This window comes from Sphaerodactylus townsendi, linkage group LG07, assembly GCF_021028975.2.
Source record: "Sphaerodactylus townsendi isolate TG3544 linkage group LG07, MPM_Stown_v2.3, whole genome shotgun sequence".
Lineage (NCBI taxonomy): Eukaryota > Metazoa > Chordata > Lepidosauria > Squamata > Sphaerodactylidae > Sphaerodactylus > Sphaerodactylus townsendi.
The window spans coordinates 109,880,857-109,899,841 of record NC_059431.1 but is presented as its reverse complement, the minus strand read 5'-3'; the positions used below and the strand labels follow the sequence as shown (position 1 = coordinate 109,899,841).

General features: G+C 49.2%; 1 protein-coding gene across 1 annotated transcript in view; it reads right to left on the bottom strand.

Moving 5' to 3' along the window:
• Positions 1 to 11,848, bottom strand: part of GRIN3A (glutamate ionotropic receptor NMDA type subunit 3A) — a 161,541-nt gene extending 149,693 nt beyond the window's left edge. Inside the window, 3 exon segments of the mRNA XM_048504478.1 lie at positions 10,419 to 10,755; positions 10,757 to 10,818; positions 10,899 to 11,848. Of these exon segments, the coding sequence (XP_048360435.1) occupies positions 10,419 to 10,755; positions 10,757 to 10,818; positions 10,899 to 11,249 (750 nt within the window). The 5' untranslated portion in view covers positions 11,250 to 11,848.
• Positions 11,849 to 18,985: the final 7,137 nt, after the last annotated feature.

Sequence of the window (18,985 nt, the reverse complement as noted above, 5' to 3'; positions counted from 1 at the left end):
CCAACCTAGCACATTAGCATCTTGCTTGAGTTGCATAATATATTCTAGACAGCTGCAATAATAAAACCAGAAATGATGTGATTGAACTGTGGAGAAATAGTTCATCGACTGGGCACTGATGCTAAATTTCTTAGCATCGGCTAGAATACTGCTTCCGCCCTATTGGAAATCTCGGCTTCTACCTAACAAAATGGAATGGTCATTTTAAAAAGGGGGATATGATGAAAATGGCAACGTTGACAGCACTGCAGCCTTCTAGGAAAAGGAAGAAGAAGAAGAAGAAGAAGAAGAAGAAGAAGAAGAAGAAGAAGAAGAAGAAGAAGAAGAAGAAGAAGAAGAAGAAGAAGAAGAAGAAGAAGAAGAAGAAGAAGAAGAGTTGGATTTATATCCCCCCTTTCTCTCTTGTAAGGAGACTCAAAGCGACTGAATCTTCTTTTTCTCTTCCCCCCCCCAATAAACACCCTGTGAGAAAGGTGGAGCAGAGAGCTCAGAGAACTGTGACTCGCCCAAGGTCACCCAGCTGGCGTATGTTGGAGTGTACAGGCTAATCCGAATTCCCCAGATAAGCCTCCACAGCTCAAGAGCCAGAGCAGAGAATCAAACCCGGTTCCTCTAGATTAGAGTTCACCTGCTCTTAACCACTATGCCACTGCTGCTCTAGGAGTATTTGCTGTACAGATGTGAGTCAGTGGCCATTGTTTTATGGCTCATAGAAGGAATTAGTGACTTTATGAGTATTTATTTCTTAGACTATTCATAAAAATACTCAGTTGTGGTTGAAAATACAGAGGTAATTTTTGGTCATAACAAAACAAAGCAAAAATAGTCTGTTTCTGGTACTGGTTGGCCAGCTAAGGGGTTATATTATTTGAATCCCACCACTAGCTCCACCCCTGGGACCACCCGTGGAATTCCTCCAGCCATGCCAGTTTCCATGAGGACACCAATGCAGTCCTGGGGGCCCAGACTTTCTTCTGGGCCAGGTGCCGTAGAACTCTGCAGCCCCTGTCTGCTTCCCAGTTTGCCCTCCTGTGTGGTATAAGTGTCACTTTTGCCAGTAAGGCAGGCAAATGCACCAGCATGGCCTGCACCGGCTCCTAAAGCTGCTTCCTCCTCCCTTCACAGGGTTGGGCTGTTATTTGTGGATCCGCAGAAATATTTTTTGTGTGAGCCCCTTGGCACCTGCCCACCAGGCATTCCCAAGCAAGCTTCACCGCTCAAAGAAACTAGAAAGTTGCTTTCAAAAGCAAGTGGGATTGGGAGGAAATTGGCTCCTGCATCCTGTACAAAAGCCTATGTATGCTGAGTACAGATGTTTGGAGAAGATTCATTGGCATGGTGGGGCTTAGGCACAAACTGAGTAAGCATCCATTTATGGCAGGGGTCTTCAAACGATGGCCCTCCAGATGTTCATAGACTACAATTCCCATCAGTCCCTGCCAGCATGGCCAAGTGGTAGGGAATTGGGATTTGTAGTCCATGAACATCTGGAGGGCCGTAGTTTGAAGACCCCTGATTTATGGCCTCAGATTAAGAGGGGCCTGTAAATACAAAAGCAACAAACAACTAAAATACCAATTTTGATAATCCAGATTTGCTAGTGTTAGGCTTGCCAGGTTTCCCCCACCCCCCAACCAAAGGCAGAGGATGTGGGGTATGGCTGTCAGCTCCAGGTCAAGAAGTCGGGGGAAGAATTAGGACTAATAAAAGGAAACACTTCTTCACGCAACGTGTGATTGGTGTTTGGAATATGCTGCCACAGGAGGTGGTGACGGCCACTAACCTGGATAGCTTTAAAAAGGGCTTGGACAGATTTATGGAGGGGAAGTCGATCTATGGCTACCAATCTTGATCCTCCTTGATCTGAGATTGCAAATGCCTTAGCAGGCCAGGTGCTCGGGAGCAACATCAGCAGAAGGCCATTGCTTTCACCTCCTGCATGTGAGCTCCCAAAGGCACCTGGTGGGCCACTGCAAGTAGCAGAGTGCTGGACTAGATGAACTCTGGTCTGATCCAGCAGGCTAGTTCTTATGTTCTTATGTAGAAGAAGAAGAAGAAGAGTTCGGATTTATATCCCCCCTTTCTCTCCTGCAGGAGACTCAAAGGGGCTTACAATCTCCTTGCCCTTCCCCCCTCACATCAAACACCCTGTGAGGTAGGTGGGGCTGAGAGAGCTCCGAGAAGCTGTGACTAGCCCAAGGTCACCCAGCTGGCGTGTGTGGGAGCGTACAGGCTAATCTGAATTCCCCAGATAAGCCTCCACAGCTCAGGCGGCAGAGCTGGGAATCAAACCCAGTTCCTCCAGATTAGATACACGAGCTCTTAACCTCCTACGCCACTGCTGTAGATCTAGATGTAGATCTAGAGGAGGACAGTGGGGTACAATGCCATCTAGCTCACCCTTTGAAGCCTCCATTTTCTCCAAGGGAACTGATCCCCATAGGAACTGTATTTCTTGGAGATTCCCCAGGCCTCACCTGAAGGCTGGCCTGCTTACTGTGTGTAGAGCCTCCATGGGAGCAAGCAAAAGCCGGCCACTTTATTCATTAGGGTTTACTCCCAGGGCAGAGTTCTGAAATTGTTGCAGCCAGCGTGCCTTAGGGCCAAACTAAATATTACTCTGACTCTGGGAAGCCGCTGCCCTAATAAAGCTTAATGGGGGTGTTTAAAAACATTGCAAGGGTGCAACTGGATAAGGCACTCTTGTTCTCCCCTGCACATTTTTAATTGCTGCAACATCCCCCCCCCCATTGCCACAATGGGTGGGCTTGTGGTAGTCTAAAAAGGGTCAGGGATGGGGGGGGGGGCAAGAGTACCATGCTGCAAGGGCCCAACCCTGATGGCAGCATTTTTAATAGGCCCACGTTAGAAGAAGAAGAGTTTGGATTTATACCCCACCTTTCTCTCCTATAGGAAACTCAAGGTGGCTTACAAGCTCATTTCCCTTCCTCTCCCCATCACAGACACCTTGTGAGGTAGGTGGGGCTGAGAGAGCTCCGAAGAACTGTGACTAGCCCAAGGTCACCCAGCAGGGATGTAGGAGTGCGGAAACACATCTGGTTCACCAGATAAGCCTCTGCCACTTAGGTGGAGGAGTGGGGAATCAAACCCAGTTCTCCAGATTCGAATCCACCTGCTCTTAACCACTGCACATGCCGGCTCAAGTTTTATGATGGCAGCAGCTTCCCTGGGTCAGATCTGGGGGACACCATCATGCCTTGTTTGGCTCTTCACCTGCGCCTGTTTTGTATACAGAAGGTCCCGGGGTCCAGACGATTCAGCCCCCCCCTCTACTCATCCCCACACACTACAGTGCCAGAACAGCCATTCCATAGCAATGATCCACGATATATTTCATCCCGGTGCCATCCTTCCCCAAGGAAGCAGAGAGTGGCTACACGGCACCAGTCAGGCCAGCCCTGAATCTACAATTTCAGCTGTGATTATATTCCAAGACAGTTTACACCACTGTCACCTTCAAGCAACCTTACAAACTTTTTGTCAGGAGCTGCCAGCCTCCAAGGAAGAAAGGTGTGCTCCCTAGATGTCAGCTCCGATCAATACTCTGTCAGAGAGCCGGGGAGCGTGATGTAACACCACCCTCTGTCTCCTGCCTCCAGACTGACTAAAGCACTCAGATTCCACATTGGAAAGACAGCAGCTGGGAGAATTCAGGAAGCATCTCGGGGCTTATTCTTGCAGCAAATCAGGAGAGCTTTTTGCATATGGGCCACCTTCAGGCAGACTGAAAAATTCATGGTTTTCAGATGGGTAGCCGGAGAAGGTCAAGAGGTGAGCCTAGAACACCGTCAAGATCCAGGGTGTACATTTTCGGAAATCAAAGCTCCCTTTGTGCGATCCCTTTGTGTGACACTCATTCTGTCCCCAACTCGAAAGATCGTTGCCCAAAGAGGTAAGGACTATCGCTGAGAGGACCAGGCCTTTACTGTAGCAGCTCCAGGGCTACAATGGAGCTTCTGAAAGAGGAGGCTGCACCATTTCAAAAAATCTCACCTATTTCTGCAGGCATTTTGATGTTTCTGCTGTTAGGACAGGCCATCTGGGAGCTGTCAATTTTTGCTAATCTGCTGGCCTTTTAATGTAATAGCTGTTTGATGTTTAATGCATGTTATTAGTTTTATTGCCACATTTTTAGCTAATAACCTCTCTGAATGGTTTGAACAGTACAGGACCATGTCCTGTTCCAGTTAAGGGCTATACGTGCCTGGATGCAAACTTCTGTGTGCCTAGCTATAGCTGGATGCAGAACTGGATGCAAACTGTGGTGAAATCTCCTGGGAGATTTTTAAACAGAGGCTGGATGGCCATCTGTCAGGAGTGTTTTGATTATGTGTCCCTACATTGCAGGGGGTTGGGCTTGATGGCCCTTGGGGTCTCTTCCAACTCTACGATTCTATGGACATCTGTGATTCCCTGGACCAGTCCCATCAGCAAGGCCTGTGCATCCACAGTTTTGTTTACAAAACTGAAATCCTACAGATTGGCTGTTTGGGAGGGCAAGTAGGAAGAAGAAGAAGAAGAAGAAGAAGAAGAAGAAGAAGAAGAAGAAGAAGAAGAAGAAGAAGAAGAAGAAGAAGAAGAAGAAGAAGAAGAAGAAGAAGAAGAGTTGGATTTATATCCCCCCTTCCTTTCTTACAGGAGACTCAAAGGGGCTTACAAACTCCTTACCCTTCCCCCCCTCACAACAAACACCCTGTGAGGTAGGTGGGACTGAGAGAGCTCAGAAGAACTGTGACTAGCCCAAGGTCACCCAGCTGGTGTGCGTTGAAGTGTACAGGCTAATCTGAATTCCCCAGATAAGCCTCCACAGCTCAGGTGGCAGAGCGGGGAATCAAACCCAGTTCCTCCAGATTAGAGTACACCTGCTCTTCACCACTACATCACTGCTGCTCATCTAGATTCATCCCCTCCCACTTACTCTTCCTTGCCAAACAATGGATCTTCCTGCTTTCAGTTTTGTGAAAAGGGCTGCATGTATACATATAGAGAAGCACACCGTGCACTTTGTTGGATCAGAAATGAAGTCTTTTAAAAAGGACAAGTTACAGGCTAGGATTCCCATGGGACTGCCTAGTTGAATCAGAGAAGCAGTCTAGGAAGGCTGTTAGTTTTAACAGTGGAAAAGCCAAAATGTTTCCCTGCAATCCTTTCAGCCAACAAAGTACCCAACTGTGACTGAGTTCCTCCCTGGCAACCACACCATCGGAATAACTATGAATTGGACTTGAGCTGATTAAAAAATGAAATGTTCTGCAATAATGTTTTTGTATGTAAAGATAATGTAATAGAGCGATGGACACATTGAAGAAGACCCCTGTTACTTTGTGCTGAAATTGTCCACACTGCTTCTTTCAGGTTGTCAGCAAAATGGTAATTTCCTAAGATTGCTTGTTGTTGTCCTCAGGTCTTCATTACATATATTTCCCTGGTGTTTACCCTGGGTTAATTAAATAAACGTTGCCCAGAAGACATGTATTTCATGGTGTTATTCCCAAGAAAGACAGTGAAATGCAAGATAAAGGAATAGGATATGATCCTGGCAAAGTAAGGTGCTGTTGAGATCACATCTTGGGGGAAGGGGAAGGTAGGATAGACATAGTTAAATAAATAAGGGACACCTGATGGTCATCCCAGCATACTTCCCCAATGATGGCATGCACAATCCAGTTTGCCCATTGCTAGAAGATTGGACGCTTCACCTGTCAGTTTCCTCAGAAAAGAGACAGGTGGCACTTGCTCCCTCCCCATGACCCAATTGGCCCAGGGACAGTTAGCAGCAAGTGGTGTACACTTGCCAGAAGAGCTGGACAAAGCCATTTATGTGGATGTGATGGGTGAGGAACAAATATGGAGTCAACGGGGGTCTGCTGAGATGGAGGTGAGTCATGAATGGGTATGGTTACTTGAAGTGAATGAGAGCAATTCAGAGCAGCTGTTGAGGAGGCCCTGGAGAGAAATGTAGCTAAGGGGCTGAGCCTCAGGGAGCCGAGGCATCAGAAAGAAGACCAAGAGAAGGCTCACGGGGAAGTGTTTGAGAGTGTCTTGACTATACCTTACCAATATGGGCAGCAAGGGCCAAAGACTCTATTTGTATCTGATGAAGTCATGGTAGACAGTACCGAGCTCCCAGAATCATTATTGATTTGACTGCATAAAGTAGACCCTTTTATTATAGATCTATTGTTGCTTCCTTCTTGGTACTGGCCTGGCTCAACAGAATAACTTATGTCATTAGATCACCTCTTTATTTAATGCTGGCAGGGATTTTTATGATGCTAATTTCTGCACTTTGTTAACAAACAACCCAATTGCCCTGTCCCAGATTAGCCACAGAAGAGATGCACTGGAGACTAGCTCCGTCATTTTGGCTCATAAGGTTCTAAATAGACAGTTTTAGCTCCTTGTTGCCGGCTGTATAGGGTGCAAACTGTTTCTCTGGAGGACAGATTTTGACTGACGTTGCTCAGAGGCTCAGGGCTGCATCTTCAGAGATCCTGAAGATGCCAGCCCTTGTGATGCAGGTGAAACGTCAGGAGAGAATGCTGCTAGAACACGGCCATACAGCCCGGAAACCACACAGCACGCCAGAGAGTTGGTTGTTAGCCAAAAAAAATTGTACACGTGGTTCAGATAAATACCTCCACAATGAATGTTGTGATTGGCTTGAACCCCAAGTTTTTCAAATGCTATATCCTAAATGCTGAACGTTCACATGATTTGGAATCCAATTAGCAACTATGCTGCAGAGACATTGCATGCGCTGCACCTTAGATTGTATGGGCACATTACAAAGAATGAAATGTGCTGTGACAATTTTTCTGTATTTAATGATGCATGATGGAAAGGCATAGAAAATAGCATCATTTGGCTCAAAAAAAAATATCTCAGGATTGTTCTATACATTAAATCCCTGTCTTAGCCTTCCCCCAGGGGCTTGGGCAGATTTATGGAGGAGAAGTCGATCTATGGCTACCAATCTTGATCCTCCTTGATATGAGATTGCAAATGCCTTAGCAGACTTGGAAGCAGCAGCAGCAGAAGGCCATTGCTTTCACATCCACCATGCAAGCTCCCAAAGGCATCTTATGTTCTTATGAACCTCATGGTAGCATATGTCACTTCTCCCACTCTCATGCAAAAAGACGGCGAGATAGACATCAGGTTGAGAAAGAGTAACGAGGACACTCAATGAACTGCATGACAGAGAGGTGGGTTGAACATGCTTATCCCAAGTTCTAGTTCCACACTTCCTGTTTTCTACTGGTTAATGTCTGGGGTAGAGACCAAAAGTGACCAATATTGCATCCCTCTCATTTTGCTCAGGAATGCCAGGAAACTAAGCCTGTACATCTTGCAGTACCTAGAATGCCATTGGTTGGTCATGCTAGACAATCTCTCCCTCCCTCCCTCTTGCACACACATGCACATAGACACACATGCACACACACACACAGCATTTTTAATGAAGTGTTGTGTAGTGGTTAACAGCAGGTTGACTCTAATCTGGAGAACCAGGTTTGATTCCCCACTCCTCCACATGAGTGGCAGACTCTTATCTGATGAACCAGATTGGTTTCTCCACTCCTACATTCCTGCTGGGCGACCTGAGGCTAGTCACAGTTTGTTCAGAACTCTCTCAGCCCCACTTTCCTCAAAAGATGTCTGTTGTAGGAAGAGGAAGGGAACCATTGTAAGCAGCTTTGAGTCTCCTTACAGGAGAGAAGGGGGGGGGGATATAAATCCAAACTCTTCTTCTTCTTAAATATGGCTGGGAAGATTCCACATACAGTTCATCATCTGAACTGAATACCAGAAGGCATCCCAAGAAGAGTCGGATGAAGAGTACCCAAGCTGCCCTCTGACCAAATAAGGATTGTTTTCCATCTGGAAGTCTTTTGAAAAGCCAGCTTAAGCTGGATCCTGATGCACACAAGCAAACAGCGGGGACAAAGAAGTGTTTACAAATAGCTGCACATCAGATGGTTTGCCTAGATCGTAATCCAAATGCTACTATGTCAGCCACTCACCCATCCAACAAAGTAAGTTCTTCCCCCATCCTGAGTCAGCCAAATGGCCAGGGGGTGGAGGGATTCTCACTCATTCTTACTCCAAAGAAATCTCCCATTTTGCTCTACTAGTAAGACTACTCAATACGAGGTCACTCTGTTTGTGCCACTCTGACTTCAGCTTCCCTACTGTATAACTATCATTAGTGATAGACTGACAAGACTCACAGCCAGGGCTGGAGCGAGGGGGAACTGCGCCCAGGGCACTTGTGCACTCTACGCCCCTGCCACGCCCCCGCTCCTGCCACACCCCTGCACCTGCACATGCCTGGTGCATCACCCACCCTGTCCCCTTGGTGCTACGCCACTGCTCACAGCACACCTGCATGACTGAGGATTCACTAAACTGAATGCAGCCCACGGATCATGTATCAATAAACTCATTACCCCACCTCTCTCTTTAGTGCCTGCTTGGGATTGCTAACATTGGGTATATGGCAGGTGATCGTGCATGACAGACAGGCTCTTTGGTTTGGTAGGTCATAAGCCAACAATTGTAAAAAAGAAAATATTACCCACAAGAACAATCTGGAAAAAACACACCTTAAAATAGGTGGAAACACTTCAATGAAAGAGGAAACGACCAGTGCTATATACCGAACTTTACATGTCTTTAAAAGTCTTCTCTTTTTGACTCTTTACCACCATCAGTCCCGCAAACCAAGTACAACCCAGAGATAGATGACTTGCAAATATATCCAAGGCATGTCTACTCAGAAATGACTCATTGAATACAGTGGAGCTTAAAAGTAAAGTTTCCCCTTCAGTCGTCTCTGACCCTGGGGTACCCCTGCGAGCAGTGGTTTTATAGGCAAGCCGTTAGTGGGGTAGTTTGTCAGACCAAGAAATGGATGGCTGGCTGAGTTGACCATGAGCCAGCTGCCAGGATATCTGACCTGCAGGGGGATTGAACTCCTGGCCGTGTGAGTGGCAGCACAAGCACTTAACGACTACACCACGCAGCTCCTGGAGCTTACTCTTCACTCAATGTATGTAGTACTACAGCCTAAGTCTTTATGTGGCTCAGTTCTCCACGGGGAAAATAATCACTTTCTCAGACTTAAAGGGACATTTTGAACCATAAGAAAAAGATCTCTGGTGAGCTGAATGAAGAGCGACATTTAAAAGAAGGTAGAATGCTAGGAAATGTCTGCTCTCATCAGTCCCCTGGGGCAAAGATATACGGGTCAGATCTCTAATCTCTGGCTTGTTGGCCCACCGCAGTGCAATATCCTAAATGCTAGCAAACAAACAAACAAACACAAAAACACTAGGAGAGCGCCTTGTTAAAGAATACCCCAGAGTTGCCTTCTAAGTAACACTGCAATCCTAAGTAGAGTTACATTGACTTCAAAAGAGTTAGAAGGAGATAATTCTGTCTGGGATTGCCCTGTAAAACACTAATGATCATTGCTGTAAAAGTTGTAAAATACAAATACAAATAACAATTCATTCAACCATGGACATTTTGGTCTTGCCCAAGCACAACATATCTCTGGGTTTTCCTGTGTCTACATGTGTGGAGAGACACATTCAGTGTTGGTGGTGTGAGCAACAATCCATCAGGTTTTCCTTCACACATGCATTAAACAGTTGCTAGACAAAAGGAAGAAACAATGCACTGTTTTTTTTTAGGGGGAATCCAGTTGTTTAAAAGTTCCCTGAGTTTCAGAAACCACTCCAGCATCACCACCAGGCATCAATGGTCACGCAAAAGTTAAAACAAAACAGATCTAGCGATCAAAATCAATCTAATTTGGGTCAAGTGGATGCTCAAGAATGCAAAATCCATTTGGCTTTGAGGCAAAGCCTGTCCTCTCATCCCCCGGAACCAGTCCGGGAACAACCGTCACGATGATCGCCCAGGACTTGGCCAACTGGAGCTAATCTCTTTAGCGGGGAGGAAATAGGGGAGGAAGGAGGAAGGAAAATCTAGCGTGGCAAATGCTAACACGCCAGTGAGAGCTTTTCACTGTGACAGGCTGCAAAGAGATAACTTGGACAAGGGAGAAATGCTGGAATCTTTGCCTGGCTTCCAAATTCCAACCAGGAAGCCTCCAGTTGGGTGGCGCGCTGTCCATGGTGCTGATCCCTTCCAACTAAGCGCCAACTGAACCAGACTTCACTAGCTTAGTTGGAAGGGATCAGCACCATGGACAGCGCGCCACCTGTCTCAGCTGGGGCCTCCCCCTTCATGGAAAGTCTTACATGTTGGCTTCTTCTGACAGGTGTCCCCCCACTCCCATCGCCACTCCCCCCCCCGCAACATCCACAGTGGCGCGACCCCCCCAAGCGCGCTCCTACCCGGGCCCAGGGGCGCCCCGTCCTTACCTGGCTCTTCCTGGGGAACTCGTTGAGCACGATGCTGATGACGGGGATGTGCAGAGCGGTGGCCACGAAGTCCATCTCCAGCATCTCGCTCCTGGTCTGCGGGAAAGCGAGGATGGCGGAGACCCCTTGGACCACCACGGTGTGGCAGATGCTCTGCAAGAACGAGATGGGGTCGTTGCTCCAGGTGGCGCTGGGGGAAGAGAAGGGGAAGAGCGGGAGGTCGCCCAGCCCGGCCTCGATGGCCATCACGACCTCCAGGGACAGGTTGTAGGGCAGGAGCCCCTTGACGCGGTTGAGGTTCTCCACCGCCAGCAGGAGCGCCTCCCTGGGCAGCAAGGGCGGGAGATCCCGGTCCCGGCTTTCGTTGCCGACGAGGTTCCCGGCGTCCAAGTGCGCCCTGCTCCTCAGGCCGGTCCCGATCCTCCACCTCCCCCGCCATCCGGAGGCTTTCCAGTCGGTCGTCTCGGGCGTCTGCAGAACCGCTTCGGGGGCGCCCGCGGCTCCTTCTCCTTCTCCGGCGGGCATTCCCGCCTGCGGGAGGTCATTGCGCGCGCCCCAGCCTCCAGCGCCGGCTGGGGCAGTGGTGGCAGCCCAAGGCTGCAGGTGCGCCGCCCCGATCCGGACCGTGTGCCCGATCCGCTTGAGGATCTGGCAGGGGTGAGGATGGCAAGAGGAGCCGGGCACCCTGGCCAGCACGAGGGCGCAGGGGGGCAGGAGCAAGAGGCAGACCCTGCTCAGGAGCCACCACACGCCCAGCCTCCACATCCCTGGAGAGCCAGATGCCCGGCGCGCCCCGGGGAAGCCCGCTTCTCCCCCGCCGGCTGGCCGCATCAGCCTCCTCCTCCGACGCTAGGCGCTCCTCTCCCGGCCATACAAGTGGAAGGGTTCCCCGCTCACTCCGGGCGCCTGGGGGGCTCCCGGAGTCGGCATCAGCCAGGGCACCGACGGCCAGCCGCCTAGCCTGGGCGCAAGCTTCGCAGCCCCGCCTCGAGATCCCTCGCCGTCCGCCTTCACAACCCCCGCAACTCGCCGCGGGGCTGGGGAGCCGAGTGGCTAGAGCCCTTCAGTCCCGGGAGCGGGGCCGCAGCCCTCCTGGGGGCGCCGCGGCTGGGATCTGCGAGGAGCGCCCCAGGGGGGGATCCGGCTTTCCAGCTGTCCGCAGGCGACGCCAGGGAGCCCGACCCCAGCCTCCCAAGCGCCCTCATCTTCCTCCGCTCTCTGCCTCCAGGACGCCCCCTTCCTCCCCGCTCGGGAGCCTCTTGGCGAAGGAGAGCCCAAAGTTGCCGGGCGTGGAGCGAGCGGCAGCCGTGCTCGCTGCTGGCTGTTGTCCGACGTGGCTCTCCGGTCGGTCGCTTGGCTGCGCTAAACTCCCACCGACCGACTGCCAAAGGCGGCTTCGCAGAGGCGAGCAAGTAGCCTCCGGAGCCGGAATGCTGGGAGTTGTAGTTCCCCGGAAACCCGCGCCGCTCGGAACCGGCCCGTGGAGCCCGGGGGTTCGGCATGCGTCGGGGCTCCTATTTGCAATTCGGATCGTGACGCAGGAAGTCCCCTGTTTCCTCCTCTCCCTCGCGCCGTCGAAGTCTTCCCGAAGAGGAGCCGGAGCTGCAGAGGCGCTGCATAGCTTTATGCACAGTTGCTCCAAACGAAACCTGGCGATTTCAAAGGAACCCCGCCGGGAGTAACTTTGCCTGGGATTAGAGTGTCCACTTCCTTTTAATATACCCGTTTGGGGGCGGGGGAATCATCACGCGTGATTAGGTTCCAACTTCGAAGGTTGCAAGAAAGAAAGAAAGAAAGAAAGAAAGAAAGAAAGAAAGAAAGAAAGAAAGAAAGAAAGAATGAATATCAGGGTTTCACACCTACCTCTTTTTTCTTTGGGAGGGCTGTTGCACCAAAAACCTGCATATTAGGCACAAATGCCTGAGCTCTGGGATGCTTGTTTACTTATTTGCTTAATTTCTCTCCTGACCAGACCAAAAGTAGCTCACATTATTCTTCTGTCCTGCAGGGAGCAGCAGTGGTGTAGTGGTTAAGAGCAGGTGCATTCTGATCTGGAGGAACTAGGTTTGATTTCCCGCTCTGCCGCTGAGCTGTGGAGGCTTATCTTGGGAATTCAGATTAGTCTGTGCACTCCCACACATGCCAGCTGGGTGACCTTGGGCTAGTCACAATTCTTCTGAGCTCTCTCAGCCCCGCCTAGCTCACAGGGTGTTTGTTGTGAAGGGGAAGGGCGGGGAGACTAAGCCCCCTTTGAGTCTCCTTACAAGAGAGAAAGGGGTGGGGTATAAATCCAAACTCCTCTCCTCCTCCTCCTCCTCCTCCTCCTCCTCCTCCTCCTCCTCCTCCTCCTCCTCCTCTTCTTCTTCCATTGTATCCTCACAACAACCCTGTGAGGTAGGTTAGACTGAGAGTGTCTGACTGGCCCACAGTCACCTTGGGCTAGTCACAGTTCTTCTGAGCTCTCTCAGCCCCGCCTAGCTCACAGGGTGTTTATTGTGAGGGTGGAAGGGCAAGGAGATTGTAAGCCCCTTTGAGTCTCCTACAGGAGAAAAAGGGGGAGATAAATCCAAACTCCTCCTCCTCCTCCTCTTCCTCTTCCTCTTCCTCTTCCTCCTCCTCCTCCTCCTCCTCTTCTTCCTCTTCTTCCTCTTCTTCCTCTTCTTCTTCTTCTTCTTCCATTGTATCCTCACAACAACCCTGTGAGGTAGGTTAGACTGAGAGTGTCTGACTGGCCCACAGTCACCCAGTGGGAACTCACTCTTGGGTCTTCCGCCCACATCCGTTGTATGCAGAAGATCCCTGGCAACTCCAGGATCTTCTGGGATCAGGCAGAACGTGATGTGAAGGACCTCTAGCCGAGAACTTCTGCCATTCAAAATAGGCAACACTGATCTTAACAGGCAGATGGTCTGACTCACTAGACCCCGGATTCATGTATTCAGAATAGGCAGAAATTTAATAGGTGAAGTTTTCCGTCTCCCTGTACAAATGCAGAGCTGATTTGTTGTATCCTCTTCATTCATGAAAGGCGCAGGATCCTTGCCCAGACACACAAAGTGGCCTCTCTACGCCTCCAGCAATTGAAGAGGGTTGCGAGAAGCAAGATCTCTTTATAGATTCACATTTGGGTTCCTGGATAGGTGAGAACTTGTAAGAGCGAATGAGCCCCCCACAAATGTATCACATCTCAACAGAACCGTCCCATGACCCTTCAGATACAGAACGCTTGCACGATGCAGACACACATTCAGAAGAAGAAGAAGAGTTTGGATTTATATCCTCCCTTTCTCTCCTGTAGGAGACTCAAAGGGGCTGACAATCTCCTTGCCCTTCCCCCCTCACAACAAACACCCTGTGAGGTGGGTGGGGCTGAGAGAGCTCCAAGAAGCTGTGACTACTAGCCCAAGGTCACCCAGCTGGTGTGTGTGGGAGTGCACAGGCTAATCTGAATTCCCCAGAGAAGCCTCCAGAGCTCAGGCGGCAGAGCTGGGAATCAAATCCGGTTTCTCCAGATTAGATACATGAGCTCTTAACCTCCTATGCCACTGCTGCTCCTTGTGATCCATCATGCAGTGAGTGATCAAGTGGATTGACCCAGTGAGACCACGATCACAAGGCCAGGCAATCTGGACTGCTTCATGGCTGACACGTTTGCCTTTCAGATCAGCCTCTTTCATGAAGGCCAAAGAATCGCCCCATGACAGAAGGAGAACTTGAACTCTCAGCCACAGGGCTGCTTTGTACATCAGAAGAAAACAACCGCTGCAGTCATGCAGAGAAAGACAGTACTTGTTCCAGGAAGGGGCCAGAGGTTGCTTCGTATATTAGATTTTGTTCTTGGAAACAAATTCATGAGCACAAAATCTGTAGGGATAGTACACTTTGGGCCTTTCCAGTGTTTCCACACAGACACTTTAAAACATTTTAAAGCAGGAAATAGAACATTTCTTTGGAGTAGTTCTTCATAGTTTTTACCCCCAAATATTTTCTGAGCTTGTGCCATTTATTCTTGCTTGTTTATTTTCATCGGGGTTTTTTAAAAAAAATGTTGGGTGGTGAAATCTACAAAGCATCGCTTATGTAAGTCAGTCATGGCGAATTGCAGCACAAAACACTGAAGCATCAAATCCATGAAGAATACCCGCCCCCCCCCATCACAAAATGACAACCAGGAAGTATTTTGAGGGAGGGAGTGTGGACAAATGGGGTGACAAAAAAACGTTTTGAAAATGTTTTGTAAACGTTTTCTGTGACTCGTGCAGAAAGGGTCACGGTCAGCTACCCTGAGTCTGACAATAGTCAGGGAAGGGTGGGATACAAATCTACTAGTACTACTGCTATTACTACCACTACTATTACTACCACTACCACAAATAATAAAGCACACAGATTTATACCATAGCATTTTTTGAGCAAATAGACACCTGATCCTCACTTGGTCACATTTATGTACCCTACCTTGTATATACAGACCCATCATTTATACATTATATGATGGAAGTGCAATTGGTCGTCAGCATTCATGTGGAAGCGTAATAACTCAGAGACATGACATTCATTTTTCTATGTTCAGGGTTCCAGGTTCTGCTGAATTAAAAGGTCTTCAAGACATGGAGTTGCCTTTTTCTCTCTTTCTCACAATACTATTTTCTCTCTTTGGCCGTTTCCGCACGAATGCGGAAGCGGCCGGGTCAGCTTACTCGACGCCGACCCGACGACTCTGGGACCGTCCACACGGACAATCCCAGAAAGAACCGGGGAGACGGCGCTGGGCCGCCGGCCCGTCTTTATCTGCTCTCCCGCCCGGCCGCCTGGGATACGCCTCTGCCCCGCGCCTGCTTCCGGGTCGCAGAGCAGGGGGGCGTGTCCCCAGGCCCCGGCGACGTGCCGGAGGGCCAGAGAGCAGGTAAGGGAAGCGAGGGGGTGGGGTGGGGGGAAGCGCCGGGAAGCCGCTTTATTATTTGTGGTAGTGGTAGTAATAGTAGTGGTAGTAATAGCAGTAGTACTAGTAGATTTGTATCCCACCCTTCCCTGACTATTGTCAGACTCAGGGTAGCTGACTGTGACCCTTTCTGCACGAGTCACAGAAAACGTTTACAAAACGTTCGCACGGCAGCGGCTTCCAGCCGGCATTTTCCCAACAAGAGCACTTCCAAGCACTCTGGGAAAATGCCGGTGTAGGGACGGGCGGGCGGCGCGAGGGCGGCGCGGCTGCGATGCAGCTGCGCCCCCTGTGCGAATGGCGGCCAGGGGACGGCGTTTTTGCCATCCCCAGGCCACCATATTCCGCCCATGCCTGAATCGGCCTTTCTCACAATACTAGAACCAGGGGGCATTCATTGAAAATGCTGGGGGGAAGAATTAGGACTAATAAAAGGAAACATTTCTTCATGCAACGTGTGATTGGTGTTTGGAATATGCTGCCACAGGAGGTGGGGATGGCCACTAACCTAGAGAGCTTTAAAAAGGGCCTGGACAGATTTATGGAGGAGAAATTGATCTATGGCTACCAATCTTGATCCTCCTTGATCTCAGATTGCCAATGCCTTAGCAGACCAGCAGGTGCTCGGGAGCAGCAGCAGCAGAAGGCCATTGCTTTCATATCCTGCATGTGAGCTCCCAAAGGCACCTGCAAGTAGCAGAGTGCTGGACTAGATGGACTCTGGTCTGATCCAGCAGGCTAGTTCTTATCTTCTTATGTTCTTATGCCTTAGATTGAGTCACATCTTTGAGGTCTATTTTCACTGGCAGCAAGTTTCCCAAATGCCCAGTCACAGGTCTTTCATATTGCTGGCTACCTGGACCTTTTAACGGGAGATGATACAGATTAAACTTGGCACCTGTGCCAGGCCGAGCGAACGCTCTGCCGCTGAGCTGCCGCCCTTCCCTGGAACAGCATCTGCTTGGAGAGCCGCTTCCAATATTTTCAAAACAAACAAATACCAGGCTAAAGGGATCACTGGTCAACTCAAATAAGGTAGCTTCGTGTGACAGTTCCCGTGTCTTAAACTCTAACATATGAAGTGGGACTGGGAAGAGCAAGAGGGACTGCCAATCACAACGTGAGCAAATGACAACATCAGCTGTGAAGGAAAGAGATGTCTGGCTGCACTCCAAAGAAGACTGCAAGGTTCCATGAGCCCAAGGAGGCCTCAGAGTTGGACTGCTTAGGTATTTCAGCCCTCCGTGCCAGATGGCAGACCACTTTCCAAATGGCAGAGAGTTAAAAAAAAACAGATTGCGATAAAGATAGGGGAGGTAATCGTTCAAAGGGGAGAAAAGGAACCCCAAAACCACAGCCCCGACCCCTGCGCCATTTGATTAAGTGCCAAGTTGTTCTTTGGATCCTAGACAATATGTTTTCCTCTCACCCAGTTGAGTATTTTTCAAGGTAATTTCCTTTACAGCCAAAAATTGACAGTGTTGATCAAGATAGAAATGTCTACTTAACATACACACAGTTAGATACCTGACTAGACAGTCAACTGCACTGTTAAGTTATTATGATAATCCCAAGAATAAGCAGCTTTGGCATCATTGGCCTCTAGTTTATCCCCCTCCAATGGGACCAGCCCTCTGGATCTGCAAAGGCTACAAAATTAGGTGGGCAGGTGATGAAATGGAAAGCAGTATTGGGGCCAGTGACAGCACCCCCCAAAGTGGGCAGCTGCTAGGACTCAAGATATGTAGAAGAAGAAGAAGAAGAAGAAGAAGAAGAAGAAGAAGAAGAAGAAGAAGAAGAAGAAGAAGAAGAAGAAGAAGACGACGACGACGACAAAGATGAAAACGAAGAGTAGTAGTAGTAGTAGTAGTAGTAGTAGTAGTAGTAGTAGTAGTAGTAGTAGTAGTAGTAGTAGTAGTAGTAGTTTGGATTTATATCCCCCTTTCTCTCCTGTAGGAGACTCAAAGGGGCTTACAATCTCCTTGCCCTTCCCCCCCCTCACAGCAAACATCCTGTGAGGTGGGTGGGGCTGAGAGAGCTCAGAAGAACTGTGACTAGCCCAAGGTCACCCAGCTAGCGTGTGTGGGAGTGTACAGGCTAATCTGAACTCCCCAGATAAGCCTCCACAGCTCAGCGGCAGAGCGGGGAATCAAACTCGGTTCCTCCAGATCAGAATGCACCTGCTCTTAACCTCCTACGCCACTGCTGCTCCTAAATAGGTAAAGGTAGTCCTCTGTGGAAGCACTGGGTCATTACTAACCCATGAGGTGATGTCACATCATAACATCTACTAGAGAAACTATGTTTTATGGTTTGCCACTGTCTTCCCTAGTCATATGTACTTTACCCCCAGCAAGCTGGGTATTCATGATGCCAACTTTGGAGGGATGGAAGACTGAATCAACCTTGAGCCGTCTACCTGAAACGGACTTCCATTGGGATTGAACTCAGTTCATGAGCAGAGTTTTAATTGCAGCTTACCCCCCTGCACCACAGGGTTCCTAGAAAGGCTTACTGCTGTTGACTCCACCCACTTGCCAGCACTGTACCACCTGTGCCATCAGCTAAAGGGTTGTGGGTAGTGCAGGCAGATGGGAGCACGGGCAGAGGGAAGTTTTGTGAGCAGGCAGATGGGAGGCATGAGGATAGGCAGCAGGAAGCTAGGGCAGTGGTGGCGAACCTTTGGCACTCCAGATGTTATGGACTACAATTCCCACCAGCCCCTGCCAGCACTGCCAATTGGCCATGCTGGCAGGGGCTGATGGGAATTGTAGTCCATAACATCTGGAGTGCCAAAGGTTCGCCACCACGGAGCTAGGGTGTGAACAGGATCTGGTGGTGGGTAAACAAAAAGAGGAAGGCCTGGGAACTTTTTGCCTGGGGCCTCCCAAAACCTGGAACCAACCCTGAGTAGTAGTACAGAAAACCAGCATGTAATGTGGGGACTTTGGTAAGAATCTTTGTTCCTGTTTTGCTAGCTTTCTACTTGCAGAAAGTCTGCTCATGTAGAGGTATGGGGGAACATTCAAAACAAGTATCCCATATCTGTCCTGCTAAATCAACTCAACTTTGAGCTCTACAGCATTCTGCAATATTTTTAGACTTCCCATCTGTGGGTTGCTGACATCTAAAGTGATCTGTGTAGCTGTGTCTTGAATTTCAGTTTGTTCTGAATGCAGGGATCAGGTGATGTTAAATTCATGCCATGCAAATCTGCAGTTGCCTATTTCCACTTATGCTGAAGACCCACTTGGGTCTTCATTGGGGGGTAAATATGAGTAAAAATGAAGTAGATAAATGAAAGGGATGAGGCAATTCCCCGATGGCAACCTTATTCCCACCTGAATGTCTGTAATGTGGACTCTATCCAGGCTGTGCAAAGCTTCAAGCTTATGATTCCTATAGATCAAGCTGTTATTAAAGGCACCGGAGGATCAGACCAAATTTCTGTCCTTCCCAGTAACAAAAAATAAACCAAAAAAACCTTGGCCAATTTTCATTACACAGAGAAAGTTTGCTCTGATTCTATTGACACATGGATCTCAGACAGTGCCTTAGAAGTTCTGAAAAAGCAGCACGGCAGAACCATGTTTGACTTTCCCAAATATAATAAAGGCTGAAGCCT